At 41.5% G+C, this 17554-nt stretch overlaps 1 protein-coding gene across 1 annotated transcript in view; it reads right to left on the reverse strand.

The window, feature by feature from the left end:
- LOC149242753 (FRIGIDA-like protein 3) overlaps nucleotides 1-17185 on the reverse strand; it is a 50304-nt gene extending 33119 nt beyond the window's left edge. Inside the window, exon 1 of the mRNA XM_089370993.1 lies at nucleotides 17069-17185. Within this exon, the coding sequence (XP_089227119.1) occupies nucleotides 17069-17185 (117 nt within the window). The remainder of the gene's footprint in view (nucleotides 1-17068) is intronic.
- Between the last annotated feature and the right edge of the window lie 369 nt (nucleotides 17186-17554).

Genomic DNA, 17554 nt, shown 5'->3' on the forward strand with positions numbered 1-17554 from the left:
GCTCCGCTCTGAATTCATCTTCTTGAACTAACACCGTTCCAATGGTGGAATGCGAAGCTGCGAGGTATAAGAAGTAGTCCTGGTTGTAGTTGGGAGGATGCAACAACGGTGCATGGGTCAACGCGTGTTTAAGTGCATCAAAAGATTGTTGGGAAATCTCGTCCCAAAAGAATTGAATGTTCTGTTTCAACAACCGTGTAAAACCTTTAGTGACCTCGGCGTAGTTTGGGATGAATCGGCGTAAAAAGTTCGCTTTCCCTTGCAAACTTTGGAGTTGGCGCAAACTCGAAGGAGGAGGCAATTTGATGATAGCCTCGACTTTCGAGGGATCGATGCGAATGCCGGCTTTTGAAACAACAAATCCCAGCAATCGACCTGTTTCTATACAGAAAACACATTTGTGGGGATTCAACCGAATTCGATAATGCCTACACCTCATAAAGATTGCTCGTAGGTGGACAAGGTGATCAGCTCGACGTAAAGAATGAGCAGGCAAATCATCGAGATACGGTTGCACAATGTGCTTGATGTCGTGAAATACGTAAGACATCGCCCGTTGAAAAGTGGCCCCGACATTCTTAAGCCCAAAAGGTAATTTGCAATAAGCAAATGTCCCCCATGGACAAATGAATGCCGTTTTTGGTTGGTCGGCAGGTAGAATATTGATTTGATTATAGCCCGAAAAACCATCCATGAAGGAAAACATTTCACTTCCGGCACAATCATCAATAATTTGATCGATATAAGGCGTAGGATAGTTGTCTTTTGGACAAGCTCGATTGATATCCCTATAGTCGATACAGATTCTTATTGTTCCTTGTTTCTTATTGACCGGAACAATATTCGATACCCAATTCGTTAACGGGATCGGATAAATGAAACCTGCTTTCAACAGCTTTTCGACTTCTGCTTTAATCGCAGCCGCTTTTCGAGGGTGAATCTGACGCAACCGTTGTCGGACGGGTTTAGCATCCAGGTAGGTTTTTATTTCATGAACAAGAATGGCAGGATCGATTCCCGGCATTTCCTCGTAAGACCAGGCAAACACATCGCAGAATTCTTGGAATAGGGCCTTGTAAGTGTTATCACTTAGAACCATAGTTCATGTATGTAATGTTGTCCACAAGTTTCATATAAAAATCTTCAGCTTAGTGAATAGGTTTATATGTGTGTGTGTCACTTTGAAATTTGAATTTCAAAAGGTATTGATGTAAGTCCGTGTAAAAAATCGTTAGATACCCTCTATCATTGTCAGTTAAGGCATGTCTTGTCTTGATTGCGTCATTAGTACTTTGCGCAGTTTCGCAGCGCAGTCTGTTTGGTCAATTTAGCTGCGCAATGATGTTTCCGCCTTTTCGCAGCGTACTGTTTACCAGCCATTTCGTAGCGCGTTTTGTTAAATCTTAACTGTTTGCGCTACGAAATCGGGGTTTCGGGGTTTTGGTAGCGCCTTTTTCTTGAAATGTCAAATCTGGGAGGGGTGAGTCATAGGTCCGTTCACGTTTGTCAGTTGATGTCCTCTCCAGGTCATGATAGATCATCATTCCGCCATAAGGTCCAGGATCACGCATATGAATATCATCTTAAGGGATTTTATGAGGTATGGTTGTGTCATAATGTGTTTTCATAATGTGTAAACATGTCTGCTGTATGACGAGTGTTTTTTTTTTAAAAACGCAAAGAAGCCCGAGTTCTCATTTAAAGGGATCATCGCAAGCGAGTCTGCACTCCAAAGTCGAGATTGTTTTCGAGCTGTAGCTGCTATTAGTTTCCTGTGTGAAGATATTCGAAGCAAGATGGAAAAGAGGGAACATCGATCCGGTAGGTGCCTGAGAACAGAGCCAGAGGGGCTTGATGTTACACTCAGAGATGAAGGTGTAGCAAGAGCCTTTCGATATGCTGGTTGCTGGAGGTTCTGCGAGAAGTTGAAGGGAGGACATGCAGAGGTAACGAAGGCTTTTGCATTGAATTTTACTGGATTGAATTCAAAGGTGTCAATGTTAGAATTTCCTGTGTCTCCTGAAGCCATTTCTATTGTCACTGAAATTCCGAGGGGAGGACAAGAATGGTTCAAAAATTTTAAATTTGACATGAGTCCCTATAAAGAATTTTTGAAGGAACTGTATGTAAATGAGGACCTCACCAAAGCGGTGCCAAGGAGTTACGTAAAAGAACATTATGCTATGCTCCTTACATGCATCCAGAAATACCTAACATGCGAGGGAAGGTACAACAAAGTTTATTCTTATCACTTCAAACTTTTGTTGCATTTCACAGGTAAAGCTTCAATAGATATCCCTTTCTATTTGTTCAGAAGCATTAGTAAAATGTGTGATAAAATCCAGTTAAAGAAAGATGGTTGTGAAACATCCTTGTTTCACCATGGTTTGGTAAAGTTGCTGGTGTTGGATGGTTTGCAAAAGATTGGCAGAGATTGGGATTCTTTTGTTTTTATGGCCGGCTTTCAAAGCAAAACAGGCCTCACTCCATTGCCTGTGAGGGAAAGGGAAGAAAGAATTGAAGAACCTACTCTGGCTGAGCTCAGAAAGGAGGTGACAGACCAAAAGAAGCCTAAAACCAAGTTAAGGAAATCAGAGAAGTCTGTGGTGGCAAAGGAGACACCTAAATCATCAGCAAAGGAAACACCTAAGTCATCATCTAAGGAAACACCTCAGTCATCAAAGCAGAAGATCCAGAAAAAGAAGGATGAAGCTGGACCAAGTGAAGTTGAAAAGATTTCAAGGGTAAAAACCAGAGGTCAACTAAACAAGGAGAAAGGTAAGTCAATTACTGTGGAAGAAAGCCCTATGTCAAAAGGAAGTTTAAGTGACTTACTTGTAGCTATTGAACTTGAACAAGATCAGCCAATACAGATTGAACCAATAGAGTTTGAGCAAGATCACCCAGTGCAGCCAATGCATATTGACCTCACTCAATCTTCACCCGAAAGTACTAAGAAACCAAGAGCTTCAAAAAGGTTGAGATTTGAGAAGCCTAGTAAAGAATATGCTTTCAAGCCACGTAGGCCAGTCACAAGAAGACAAATGAAAGAGGTGGAGAAAGCGCAGAAAGAGGAGGCACCTTTAGAAGTGTCTAGTACAGATGTACTTGAGGTTTTGACCAGAACAGTTCATGCAGCCAGGAGTAAAGACAAGAGTAATAGGGTCATCATCAGCCAAGGTGGAAATGTCATTGCTATCAAGCAACAGGCAGGAACAACACAAGAAGAAGTGCCTCAGATTAAAAATGTTTCTAAGGAAAGGGCAGTGAGATATGCAAATTATAAAAAGGCTGTACTAAAAGGCAGAACAAGTCTAATGAGCCAAAATGACTCAGTGTCTGATGCATATTTGTGGACAGTGCCAGCTCTGAAGCAGGCAAAAACCATGAAACAGCTGAACACAAGCCTAAGAGCAGAAAACAAGGCTTTGAAGAAAGAAGTTAGCAGTTTGAAGAAGAAGCTAGGTAAACTAGCTGATTAATCCAAGGGGAAATTTGCTTTTCAAGTTTTGATAAATTTTGGTTGCCATCATTTTGAAACTTTTTGGATCCCTTACACCTGTACAAAGTAGCTAAAGAAATCACGAAGTTAAGTCAACAGTGCTTTAAGATTCATATGTTCTGTTTTGATTATCTACAGCAGTTTCGTAGCGCGCTACGAAACTGCTGTAGATGACTGTTTTATGAGAAAAAATGAAATTGATGCTGAGGTCAGCAAATCTTGAAAAGGATGACTCGAGGGCAGTAAGGAGACTATACAAAGCTATCCAGATATTCAAAGGGTGACAGGTGTGAGTGTTGAAGAAAAAGGTGAAATTTTTTGTTTTTTGCTAAAAGTCTTCCTAAAGTTACTTTATAACCGAATTGTTAGGGTTTTGGTAGGGTTACCGAAATTTTGGGTGGTACACCTGTTCAGTTCACAAAGCGTCCAGATCATGAGGCATATTGGATTATGCGTGGTTATTAAAGGAATTAAATGGCTTGGAGCATAGTCTTTTAGTACATGAAGACTAATGGAAGGCAGGGACCGTGAAAACAGGGCACATATCCTCATCAACTAATGAGTCATCCACACAGCAAGTATCCGAAGCTGCTCATTCAGTGAATGTTTCTCCAGCATGTCTTGGCCATTATAGAAATGGTACAGGTGTCAAAGTTCAAGAAAGCATCAATGCACACGAGGAGATAGAATTAGAGTTTCAATAGGAATGGGACTCTATGTATTCACAGCGCAATACCTTTGTATTTAATAAGTTTGTTTAGATATAGATAAGGCAATTAATGATAGGATTTCGAGCTCCCCTCATGCTGGAGGAGGAGTCTCAAGTAGTTGTAGTTTTGTTTTCCTATATATAGAAAAAACTCTGATGTAAAAAAGGTTGGAGATTTTATAAAAAAACAGAGTTTTTATCAGCTTGTGTAAGAAGACTTTGACAGTAATACAAGAATTACTTTTTCTTCCCAAGATTCATTATATGTTTAAGGCTCAGAACATGTGTGGTTTTGTCATTATCTTGTATGTATTTTACAGCTCACTAAATATGCAATCACTCTGAATTCACCTAGTGCTCAGACTTCCTGTGCTTATTTATGAGTTGAGTTCTTTTTGGAGAGATGTTTTGAGTGTTAAACGTTATATGCCTTGGTTTCTATGATTAAGTGATCAATAGTTTACTGCAGAAGTGTATGACTCCATGAGCCCAATGGAAGAGGTGTTGTTTTGTATTTCCAACCAGCTTTATTTTCATAAATTGTGTAAAGAGTTAGCCATCTGTTGTTATAATTGATTCTTATCAAAAGTATGTGAGAGAGCCCTCTCTGACTAAGGAGGCTAATCCTTAGTCTAAAGTCTGGTTGAAATAGTTACATGAGATCTTGCTAGGTAGCAGCCCTTAGTACTGATTTTGTGATAACAGTAAGTTTGGATTTCATCATCTGTACATGCGGCACCTATATGAATGTTCTCCTCAATTCCGGGCTTCACTGAAATATCAATGGGAATAGTACGAGAAATATTCCCTAAATTCAACTCTGAATCAGAATGTTTCGTTGGATCCTGAGTGTCTTTGACATATTCAGCGGTAAAGATAGATGAAAAATCATTTTCAAATGCTTCATCCCTAGGTAAAAACGAAGATCTGTGATGGAGATCCTCCCATGGTAGATCGTCTACACTTAGGATTTCGCAAAGTTGTTCGTCAGATGACACGACTTCGGGAAACGCTATCCGCTCTAAGGTTGAGGTGAAAAGTGATTCTTCACTGACCACATTCATTTGGTCGATCTCGGTTGAATGAGAGTCGGTAAAAGACATGAGAGCTTCATAAGCAATTTCATATGGACTCAAGGGCATAGCAGCACCAAATGAGTCTATCTCAGAGTCAGATGGGACAATCCAAGGATCATCATAAATAATGTTTTCTGATGTAATCATATGAATTGTTGCAAATGAAGGTTCTACGCTGAGTGGAGGGAGAGGAAAAGTTCCCAGTAAACCGGAATCCCTAACTAAACCTACACCAACGTCCCTATAAGGGATTGTCGTCTTACCGACATGCTGGATACTCTCTGAAGAGGTTGGGTCGGATGAAAAGTATATCAGCTGATCAATAGTCATGATCTTACCGTTATGTGGAAACTTAATTACTCTGAAGACCGATGAAACGACCGCTATCATAGCATATGAGCAACTTCGGCCCAAAAGAAGGTTGTAGTCTAGAGGGGCATCAACCACTTCCACATCCAGACTAACGGTTTTACCTTCTACCCCTATAGGCAATTCCTGTAGAATACCAAACGGACAGAACCCACGGCCATCAAAGGCCTTAAGGATGGTGGGGGATTGGTTCAACGAAGGAGAACCAAGGGATCTCCAACATTGAATCGACATAATACACGTAGAAGCTCCCTCATCAAACACAGTCCTATGAATAGGCATGTTTTTTACTATCACTGGAATTTGGAAAGCCATTTGATGGGGGAGACGCGGTGTACTATTTTCTAGATCGAAGATTATTAGATTCGGGTCCTGAACATCAACAGCTCCTATAGCCGACAAAAGAAATTTTCGTTGTGTTGGGCATGATTGCAGCACTTCTAACGCTGACATTGCTGAGGGTGAAACAGCTAAGTCCTCAACAATGTTGTAATTCTGGGCCGCTCTCGCATGTGGATTGAAAGCAGACCTTCTAAGTACACCCTTGGCGGGCGGTTTAATTACTAAGTCCGGGTTAGGTTTCTCGATCTGTAGTGGATCGGAACCAGGAGCTGAGGTTGATGGGTTAGAGTGAGAAGATTCTGCTTCCTTACCATCAACAGGATTTTTACTACCATAATCTTGCGATCGAGTCGCAATCCTCACATGAGACATCATCAAAATGGGTTCTTCACTGGCATTCGAGGAAGAACCTATCATCTTATTCTCCTGCTCCGGAAATGGATTTTTTAACACAGCAGGAGTGGGAGAACCTTTGACTATTTTCACAACCTCGGCCCGATGAGGGAAATCTCTCGTAAAATGATCCTCTTCACAAATAAGACAAGGATATCTAGGTTTGCGCTTTTCGTCATTGGTTTCCGACTTTTCGGTTTTCTCCTTCAGAGCCTTGTCTGCTTTAGTCTTCTTCTTTCCTTTCTTCTTTCTGCCGTTTTTTTATTTGGCCGTAGATGACTCTACAGCGTGAATATCGGCGGTAAGTTCAGGAGAAGACTCTCCTGTCGGGGAATCGGGCAAAGTGATAATAGGAGTAGTTGAAGCCTTGGAAGACTTCTTCTTGCTCTTTGTATTCACGATACCAATCATACCATCAGCGGCATGAGATCCCGAAGGAGCAGCAGCGATTTGATTCGACTTTGGAAGATCCAGAATCTTCTCGTGTAATGTACCCGACTGAGTGTAAACTAAGTCAAGGTATTGCGCCTGAACAATGACTTGCTCCTCAGTAACTACTCCGGCCTTAGCTACATCTTCAGTAATCCTTGGTAATAATGATTTAACAAACCATTCAGCTAAGATTTGGTCCGGGATAAAAACTTTCACTAGCCTTCTTCGACGTCTCCACTCATGAATGTGATCGGAAATATACGTGGAGGTTGATTGTTTTAGTGAAGTTAATAACTCCGTGCCATTATCGTATCTGACCGACAACTGAAAGTGAGTTAAGAACGAGGTAGCTAACTGGCTAAAATTGTAAAAAGAGGCCCGTGGTAACTCAATGTACCACTTTGCCACGAGACCAATGAGTGTACGCTGGAAAAGATGTAAGCGGATCGAATCATCCGAGATAGAATTTGAAGCACACCAGAGGTGGTAAGTCATCACGTGATTGGAAGGATCCTCTCCAGACTTACCTTTGAACTTGGGTATATCGTTGGGCAACTTATTTGGCATTGACGGCCAGAACGGAAGATATTGAATTGGATCGTTCGTTAGGCGCGTCAAGTCTGGTAAATCCAAAGTTGCGATAAACGGTAACTGCCGGTTAGGATCTCTAAAACTCTGGGTCACAATACCGGCCCCAGGAGGAGGATATCCAGGATAACTAGGAACAGGAGTCGCATTTGGGATATTATATCCTCCTGGAAAACCAGGATTAACCGGACCGTACTGGGGTTGCTGAGGTTGTTGATAAGTGTACCCAGGATACGGTTGATACTGGTAAACCGGTTGTTGGACAGCTTGCCCAGGTTGGTACTGTCCCTGGTACGGAGGTTGAAAAAATTGAGGTTGAGTAGTGACAACCGTACTTATACCAGGCTGGCCTACAGGCATCTGGACCGTGGTTTGAATCGTAGATCCAGACACCGGTAAAGATGTCTGAGGAGTGGTTACAGAGACAGTAGAAACCGGAGCCGTAGATACTCTAGAAGTAAGTATGGTAGATGTGGCGGTAGTTGCAGCAGCCGTTTGAGATGGAGTACTAGGTGCAATTGGCGGCTGAGTAACTACTGAAGCTACAGAAGTTTGAACACTTGACTGGACAGGTTGCGGTTGCTGGGGTGGACCAGAAACTATGCGTTGTCCAGCTTGAGGTACCAACTGTATACTTGGCTGCAACACCTGTTGACCCTGTGACGGATCCCACACTAACATTCCAGGGTATTGACCCGTAACAGGTTGAGGATACTGAGATCCATAGCCGGATTGAGGATAGGATTGATAATTGTAAGGTGCAGTTCCCATACCTTGACCATATGATTGACCTTGAGGTGGTTGATAACCTTGACTTGAGTATTGACCTTGAGGTTGATAACCTTGAGGTAAATACGGATACTGGGGTTGACCTTGACCTTGAGGTTGGTACCCTTGAGGTTGATACCCTTGGGGTTGATACCCTTGGGGTTACCATCCTTGAGGTTGCCATCCTTGAGGTTGATATTGATACTAAGGTTGACCTTGGGGTACATATTGAGGCTGGGGTTGACCTTGAGGTATGTATTGCCCCATAGGAACGTACTGACTTTGAGGTTGCCCCCCAGACACAAATGAAGTACCTTGAGGTTGCCCCCCAGGCATTAACTGAGGCTGCCCCCCAGGCGGTAATTGGCCACCTTGAGGTTGGGAAACGGGAACTGAACCTGACATCATGTAAATGTCTCCTACACCCAATGGTACATTACCACTGTTTCCAACTAATAACCCATGATCAACGGGTTGAGGAGATGCCCCCGCAAAGGTACCAGAAAGAGATTGATACCCAGTGGGAACAGAAGGACCGCCATGTAAAAAAGATTCAGGACTTTGAGTAAACATGGACGACTGACCAGACATATTTACAGGAGTATGAATACCTCCAGGTGGAAAAGGAGTACGAGGTGTGGAAAAACCTAGCCCAAAGTTGTCTAAATAATTTGTTAACGAAAGGTACCAAGTAGTACTTCTAGGAGGACTGTAAAAGATAGATTCACGCTCTCTTAGATCAATAGTAAGTTGATCTTCAAGGTTAGAGACGCCTATTTCTTCCTCTGGAGCAAGTTCTTCGATAGCAATCAAACCAGTAGGAAGATTTTCGGTGATAATTCTTTCTATTCTCGGTGAATCAGGAACACTAGAAGTCAGAGTAACAGGTTCAGATATTTCTGGTTCTTCGCCTGTATCACTAGCAGACGAAAAACTACCAACAAGCTCAGAAACTGTAACAGCTTCGGGATTATAACCTGTCTCTAAACTTTGGTAATCTGGATGGACCACCAAGGAAGATTCTCCTTCTTCAGGTGAACCTACTCTACTGCCACTAGGAGGAGTTACAAGGACCTTCAACCCTTCGTACTGACCCGGAACGTCTTCAGGAGACCCACCCCGTGATCTACGGAGTTTTCTTAACAAATCTGTTCCGGTAACAATTTCAGGTGACTTGCCCCGAAGTCTACGGGACTGTCTCGGTAATTCCGCCACAGCTAAAAACTTTTAACTACTACACACGAAAACAAAATAAAATTTCAAATCAAACCACCTAAAGTCTCTAAAGAACCAAACAAATTTGAATCACACGCCTAAAGAATCTAGGGCATCAAACCAAACACAAACAGTAGCCTTCCAGACCGAAAGCGCTAGTTGGTGATTAAGCCCAACATCGCTGGATTCAGTACAGAAGTGGTGGGTGGAACAGTTACCCCGGCAACCTGCTTAATGAATAGACTGGACCAAGTTCCTCCACTTTAACCGTCTCGAGTGAAGTGAACCCCCCAGAAAATCCAAGTGAGTCTAGCCGACGTCTGCTCCAGGTACAGTGGGATCTTCCCTCCACCGTCACCTCGGTAGAATCCTAAAGATAATGGTCACTAAGGTTACCAACCGCAAAAAATGCACCTGGGGGAACAGTCTAAACTCCAACAGCACGCAAGGGCAGAGTAGCAAGCTCAATCCCCTTGCCGGCTCCTTGACAATAATCCAAGGTTTACCGACAAGTGACCCCTGGCTCCTCGACAATGGTTAATTCGAGGTTTACCGTTTGTAATACGTGCGTGTCTGGCGTCGTTCCCAACGAGGGGGGATTGATCCCCTCACTGGTTCGGACACGAGCTCATGCTTCTCCTTTAAGAGGAGCTTTCCCAGAGTACAAGTGAGACAATTGGATTTATTCTATCACAAGATAAGCTACTTGTTTGGTTTTGTTGTCTTGGAGAGTTAATTACTCACCTACTCCAAGACACTAGCCTGATCTAAATTTGTGTTTCAGAGCCCTAGTAAATAAAAGTTACTAAGTCGATTTTACTTTAAGCGTTAATTTTATGGTTTTTCTTTAAAGACAAAAGGTAGTGGAAGTGAAACCAATGGTGTGTAGACTCGACTCAAACCACTAGAAAGATGCACCTAAGATGATTTACGCTACTTTCCTTTTTCAATGAAATTCTTAACTAAGAGAGTTGAGAGAATGCAAATTTTAGAGAAAACCACTTCCTTAGAAAAGACAATCAAAGAAACAATTCTCTTTTTCTTTTCAAGCATGTAAACATGACCACTCTTTACGTGCACGAAAAAACTCTTTTTCTTTCAAAACTTTTCAAAGCTACTTGAAACAAAACTTTTCAAAGGAGATGTTTTTGCATTTTCTCTTTTTAATAAAGCATATAAACCTATCTTAACAAAAAACAATTTCAAAAGCTATAAAATCTATGAAAACTTGACTTACAAGCAAATCAAAAGAGAAATTACTCTAAGTAAACCTAACAAGGCAAAAGCTCACAAAGATGATTCTAGGTTGTTTTACTTGATCAAAATCAAATCAAGGACCAGCTAATGCAGAATCAAAAGACTAGTCAAAACAAAACTCAAATGTTTTTGTTCTTTTTGTAAAATGGAATTCAAGGCTTAAACAACAAGCACTTCGAAATTTGCCCAAAGAAACAACTCAATAGTAAGTTGTTCTCATAGGTAGACTTTGTGACAGGTCTGACTTCTTAGAATGCTGACAAAACCAGAGAGATCTAAGGCTTGACAACTTCTACCGCCAAAGTCACTACAAGACCTACTCAAAAATCAAACCCTAGGGCTTACACCTCGATGAAATCCACTAAAACACTCAATGCTATCGAAACAAGTTCAGGTGAAGATCTTTGACAAGGGACTAATGAATCTGGGTAGTAAAAACTAAGAAAAAACAAAATCTAAGAGCAAAAAATGCAAAAAATGGAATTTTCTCAAATTTTAGCAGGGGACGCAGGCAACCCGTTAGCACAGGTGCGGGCACGCTCTGTGCACACAGCAAAAGTGCGTCCAGGGACGCACTGTGCAGCACTCAGAGGGTGCGTCCTACTGAAAAACTCAAGAAAAACCAAAATGAATCTAATCCTAAGCTAACCCACCCACAAACAAAGTCATAGAGCCAAAACCAGAAAAATAAACCAATTTTCTCAAAGCAAAGTTCACAAAAAGGAAAAGACTTTTCTCATCAATGGAATCCCCAGCGGAGTCGCCAATTTGTCACACGGAATCAGTCAAAAGTGCGGACACAACCGACCTTCCTAGAAGTCTAAGACATTCTAATGACAAACAAAACAAACTAGAGCTATCCTTCTCTAAACATGCATTATGATATGAGAAATCAAGTGTTTTGTTCTTACTTTTGTCCAAACGCTGTTGTAGAAGTCCAAGCTTTGTTGATCTGGATGATCTCCTCCTTTTCTCCAAAACCTGCAATCACCAACAGTCAAACAATTAAATAGCACCTAATTATAACATAAAACAAAGCATATTCAACATATAGACCAAGGAGTACATGAAATAACTCATAAACAACAAGTTATTGAGAAGAATGGACCAATTTGCATTAAAGGTAATCAAAAGGAACCATTACAACCTGAGCCTTGGTGTTGTGCAAGCTCCTTCCAGGGTCCACAAGAGTCTTCCTTTACTTTGACAAAGCTCACCCACTTCCAAATAGAACAAGCAAAGATGGAAATCTCTCCTCACAAGCTTCTAAATGTGAGTCCTAATTCCTGCAGCATTTACCCTTAGAAATGTATAGCTTTCAACCTCTCTCCTTCTGGCCCAATGCCTGTATTTATAGTTTTCAAGAGGAAGTTAATCAGGTCCACCATCAATGGGATAATCCCCTCTTTGGATGGGATAGCTCCCCTATTGATGGGATAAGTTCCTCTTTGGTAGGAGTGCATGAACCATCTGGAGGCGCTCAATACACGTCGAACAACCTTCTAGAACGCTCTAGAAATAACCACAAGTGACTTTTTAAAGATGAAACTTGCGCATTTTAACCTTTTCAGGGGGACGCACCTGCACCTTTACATACAGAGCGTCCAAAGACGCAGCTTTTGTGAACATTGGGTGCATCCCCGCAGGTAAGGTTGAGAGAACCTGCGTCCCCAGAGATAAATACATTTAGAAAGACTTTCTCTTTTTTTTGGAGTTTGACATGGAGAGCAGAGGCATAAGACTTGCCTAAGAGGGTAGTATGACTGTTGATAGAGCCATCCTAACTGTAAATAGTCATGGTGACATTTTTTAGTGTAACAATCCACACCAGACAAAATTCAAAAGTTCGAGGAAGCAGTTGACCCAGTCTTGCCTTCAGAGGATTCATCTTCATATGATACAATCACTGGAGAGAACAACAATGACACCATCCAAATTCTCTTCGTAAGAAAAGTCTCCGATGAACATGGAGGCAGTCTACCTGCTCTTTTACCCTAGGAAGGAAGTTTTTCAAAGTCATATCCGGCCGTATATTCGATTCCACCTCCAAGTAACCTAGTTGTTTCCTTCGATTGGAATCTACTAGGTAGACCCCGCTTACCGGCTAGTGTGCCATTTCAAATCATTGCTCAAAAATATATAATGGTCATGGCCGGTACCATCATAGATGAAGGGGCTTCTGTGACTATCCTTTCCTCAACTGCTTGGAAATCACTTGGTTCGCCAGTGCTTTTGCCTGAAATGAGAAATCTAATAGGCTTTGACAAAGGAACTAGTCGATCGTTAGGGATCCTTCCCAATGTGCCGATAACTGAGAAGGAAAAACGTTCACATGAATGTAATGGTAGTCCAAGGACCCCTGGATTATAATCTACTCCTTGGACGTGACTATATTTATTGCATGGGAGTCGTTGTCTCCTCACTCTTTAGAGTAATGTGTTTTCTACATGAAGGAAGAGTGGTCAAGCTCGTAGACCAGCTTTCATTCCCCGGTTCACACATAGCAAATAGTCAAATACCATCCCTGAATGGTCTTTTCATGCAAGGAATGTCTCATCAATCCCCAATCCGTCCACTTGATGAGCGCGAGTGATTCGGAGGACATGACTGAAACCCAGGGGGCATGCACCCTGGTCTATTTCGACAGGAAAACCTTGGGTATAGGGTAGCTTTCTGTTAAGGATATATGACTAGTTTACGAAATTAGACTAGAATAAGATTCCTTCATCAAAGTTGTGTGAGTGGAGCCAGTTGCAGCACTCACCTTTGTTTATTTCGGTAGACATCGCCGAGGAAGTGTTTTACCTGAGGTATGGATAGAACAATCTTTGGTAACCTGGAAATTTTTCCCTATACTTGGGGGCATATGGATAGGTCCTCTAACCCTTTAAACTCGTAGGCTTTGTCGTTTCCTAACTTGCATAAATAAAGGATGCGGGGCAAAGCTTTGAAAAAATGCCATTTTTTAAATGAGACATCCTTATTATACGACTAGATCGAGCAATTTTAACGTAGAATTCAAGCTTGTTAAAAAATAAACATAAGCAATGAGCAAATGTTCCCCCAGAGTTTAAGCTCATTAAAAAATGAACCAATTTCTGGTAAATAACCATCGTGAATGTATTATCATCAGCCTTTGAAGCCTTGGTCATGTTCTCATCATCACCTCCACTCTATATTGGTTGATCATTCACCTCCATTTGATTGTTTATCCTTTTTGAGGAACAGTTATGAAGAGTGATCCTGTGAGCCATCCTTGTGACACTTCCGTGATTTGAAAATTCCAAACCTTACCTGGAATTAGCTGCTACCCAAATTTATCACTTGTTCCTCAAAAAACGAGTCTCCTTTAAGCTCTTTTCAACTTACTCGTAAAATATAAAAAGATTGCAGAGCAATTGGCCTCTCCAGCTCGTTAAAGTGACTAGAAGTGCTATCCCTCCTTTAGATTTTAATCTTTTTGGATTTGAGGGATTATTACACAAAACGATCGAGCACTTGTTTTGTTCGGCTCGTTAAAAATACCGAAAATTCATCCCTTTTGTATTGTTTTATACTTTTTCGGACTCAAGGGATTAAATGACGAAAAATGAGTATTGGAGTTTTCTTTACATCCCTTTTTCAGACTCTCTAAAATTGAAAAGGACCGAGTTATCTTTGTCGTTAAACTTGTTAAAACCAAATAGCGACAAACTTGTCCATACAGACAAGAACGAGTTTCACTATCGCTAGGCTCATTAAAACATAGCGATGGGTTTGCCCGAAGGGAAAATTATAGAACAAGCATATGTTATCCTCCTCAAGCTTGACAAAAATAAAGAGGTACTCGTCAACAATGACTGGGGAAAATTGGGAAGGAAACTTGAAGAAACTTTATTGGTAGCAAGTCGCTCTTGAACATGACACTTTCACTCCACATCCGAGTCAGGTTGGGTTGTTCCATTCACTGGTCATATCACCATGCGTCCATCACGCCACCCATATTTTGGGTTAATGCTACTAATCCATCAATATGTGTCGCCAGTATGTTCAAGAGAAGTTGCTCAGAGAATTCACCTGTGTCTCATCCACTGCAATACATTTACGCTCCATTCTTTCATGACCGCCACCCTGAACCTTATATCACCAGATCGTTTTCACCTCCATTAAAATCATTTACTCCGTTTCATGTCATTGATGTGGGATTCACTAAGGCCCTCCTATGACAGATCGCTTCTTGTTGACATCAGCTCATTATCCAAGGAGTCGATCTAAGAACAACCCTTTCAGTACTTTGAAGCTTGCATGCCTCAATGGCAAGTTTCTCACTTCCGGCGACAGGTTTACATCAATGGCCTTCGACCGAAAGATTTTGCGTGGTGTTTGACGCCAAGTCCGTTTATTCAAACCACGTGAATTTTACTTTAGTACCTTGAGGGTCATCATCATTATCAGTGATTCCTCTCGCGCCTGTTAACATCTTACATCATTGGCTGGTAATCAAGCAATGTCTTTCCATGTTCGACTCCAAAACATCTCTCACATGGATCGACTTGTACTTTGAGTGAAGATCGGACGAGATTGAAGACCCCGTATCTAGTTTCATCCATCCGAGCTGCGATATATGTTTGGGAAAATAAAGACATCAAATGTACATCATTACTACACAGATAATCATCCAATCCAAGGGATGATGGCTCTACCAGAAACATGAGTCTACACTCAGACGATTGTCTGTCTTATGTACATGAAAACGAATTTATAAAGTTGAGCATGGGAATGCCCGCCTCAGCTAGATCATGAAAATATTATGAAGATAATGTATTGTATTGTATCTTATTACAGGTCGCCTTCCAGCTTGAAAAACCTTCAGATCCTCATGATAAAGCATTTCACCCGACATCAAAATATTAACAACCTCATGCTTTAGGGGGAAACTGTTATAGACATTTTTGGGAATTGCAACCCCAATCATAAATTTTCATAAACCAAGGGCTCCTAAGTACCTAAAAGTGTTGTTCTAACCCCTAAAAGAATAGGGTCAACAGATTACAACATCTCCTAGAAGTTCTCCATGAAAAACTACTCAGAACTGGTCAAGACTGGACCATCTCACCTGCTCCATGGTCAAAGCGTGTTGCATCATACCTAAATGCACACGGGAGGTGTTATGCATACTGAAAAGCCCTTCTATGGGGTGCGATGGGTGAGAGTGGACAAATGGCAAGGTCAATCTGCAAGGTGGAGGATCATGGAATCTTCGAGAAACTTCTCCTGTGACACTTTCCTCTCTGCATTCACCCAGGGATGAATAAGAGATCATCAATCTCCAAGTGGAATCAAGAACTATCAGAGAGAGGACACTAATCAAATCTCAAAAGCTAACTCACCCCCCTTGCAAACATCTATATATGGATCCTTCATCCCAGAGATCCAGGGGCTGGAATTTTGTATCTTGTAAGGAAGTGCTGCTAGTTTCTTGGTGTAACATCATAGTGTTGGGTGATCTAAGATTTTCATGAGGTGAAGAAGGGCTTTCTTGCTGAGAGGATGATGCTGGGTCAGAATAATTGTTGTAATCCTCTTTGCTATTCTTGATTATTAATAAAGCTATTCAATTTTTCCTCCACATTCTTGTATGATTAATGATATATGCATTTATGTGGTCAATATATATCTGGTCCTATATTGTTTATGATAGTAGATCTATGTTCTTGGGTAGTGTTATGTTGCTTTGATCCTACAGGTGATATTTGAAGCTGGGTAGACGAGGAAGCGAGTGGCAAAGATCTATCAGAAGGGAGAGGAATCAAGCAATGAACCAAGCGCAAGACAGAGGTTGGTCTCCTTTATTCCCCTCTTATCTACCTCTCATAAAGGAAAATGAAAGTGGTTTTAGTTTGTTTGTCTCTAAGGTAGCTACCAGCCTTAGTGGGATTAGCAGCTCTGCATAGACACTAGATTTCACGAAAACAACCGTTGCCGGGGAAGACTGTAGCCATTTGTCTCTTTTCCAAAGTAGTGTAAGAACCTGTTAGGAAAGAATTTGGTTTTAAAAACAGAAGGTAAGAACCTGCGTACGAAGTATGTAATAGCTCTGCTCCCCTGCCCACTTTCCTATATATTTGTTGCAGTAGTTGATTCATGTGCATGACTAAGTAAAAAAAGCTACAAAAGAATCCCAAACCTCTAACCAAGCCTGATAAAGCTAAGGGGTCGTTGACCCTTGGCCGATCAACATTTATAGGGGAAATCCTTAAGAAAGCAGAATCTCAACCTTCAGTAGGGCCTAGAAATGTCACTTCTAGACAACCTACTAGTTCCCTTCAGGCCACAGGATCACCATATGTAGCCTTTGCTGAGGTGCATAGTCATACCGAAGATAAGGATTTTCAAGAAATTGAGAATTCTAGCCCAAAATCATTGCAAGAAGGGAACCTTAGCAACCTCTGTGAAGTGGGGAGGAGAAACCGCGGGAACTGAAGAACCAAAATCCCCTCTTGGGATAATTTCTCCATTAAGCAGCCCAGATAAAGGAAGTGTTGTTAAGGCCATTCCTATTAAAGCCAATCCCCCTCGTCAGCCTAGGAATACCCTCCTAGATATCGCAGAAGATTATTGGCACATATTTGACCAAATGGCCCAAAACCAGCCAAACACCCAAACTTTGACACTGCAATATCCCATTGTGGACATTGCAGCTAATGCTCCTACGAAAGAAATTCCTCTCCAGCATATCCCTACATTTCATGGCCTTACATCAGAAGACCCTGATGCATTCTTATTTGAATTTGATGTGTTGTGTAGAGGTTATGACTATACCACCGACCCGAGAAACTGAAATTATTTTCCTCTACATTAGAAGGAGTTGCTTTACTATGGTTTATGGGTTTGGGTGGTGGTGTTATAAATAATTGGGATCAA

Source organism: Pinus tabuliformis, chromosome 8 (genome assembly GCF_031772625.1).
Source record: "Pinus tabuliformis cultivar Carrire ecotype Pingquan chromosome 8, CPIR1, whole genome shotgun sequence".
NCBI classification, from domain to species: domain Eukaryota; kingdom Viridiplantae; phylum Streptophyta; class Pinopsida; order Pinales; family Pinaceae; genus Pinus; species Pinus tabuliformis.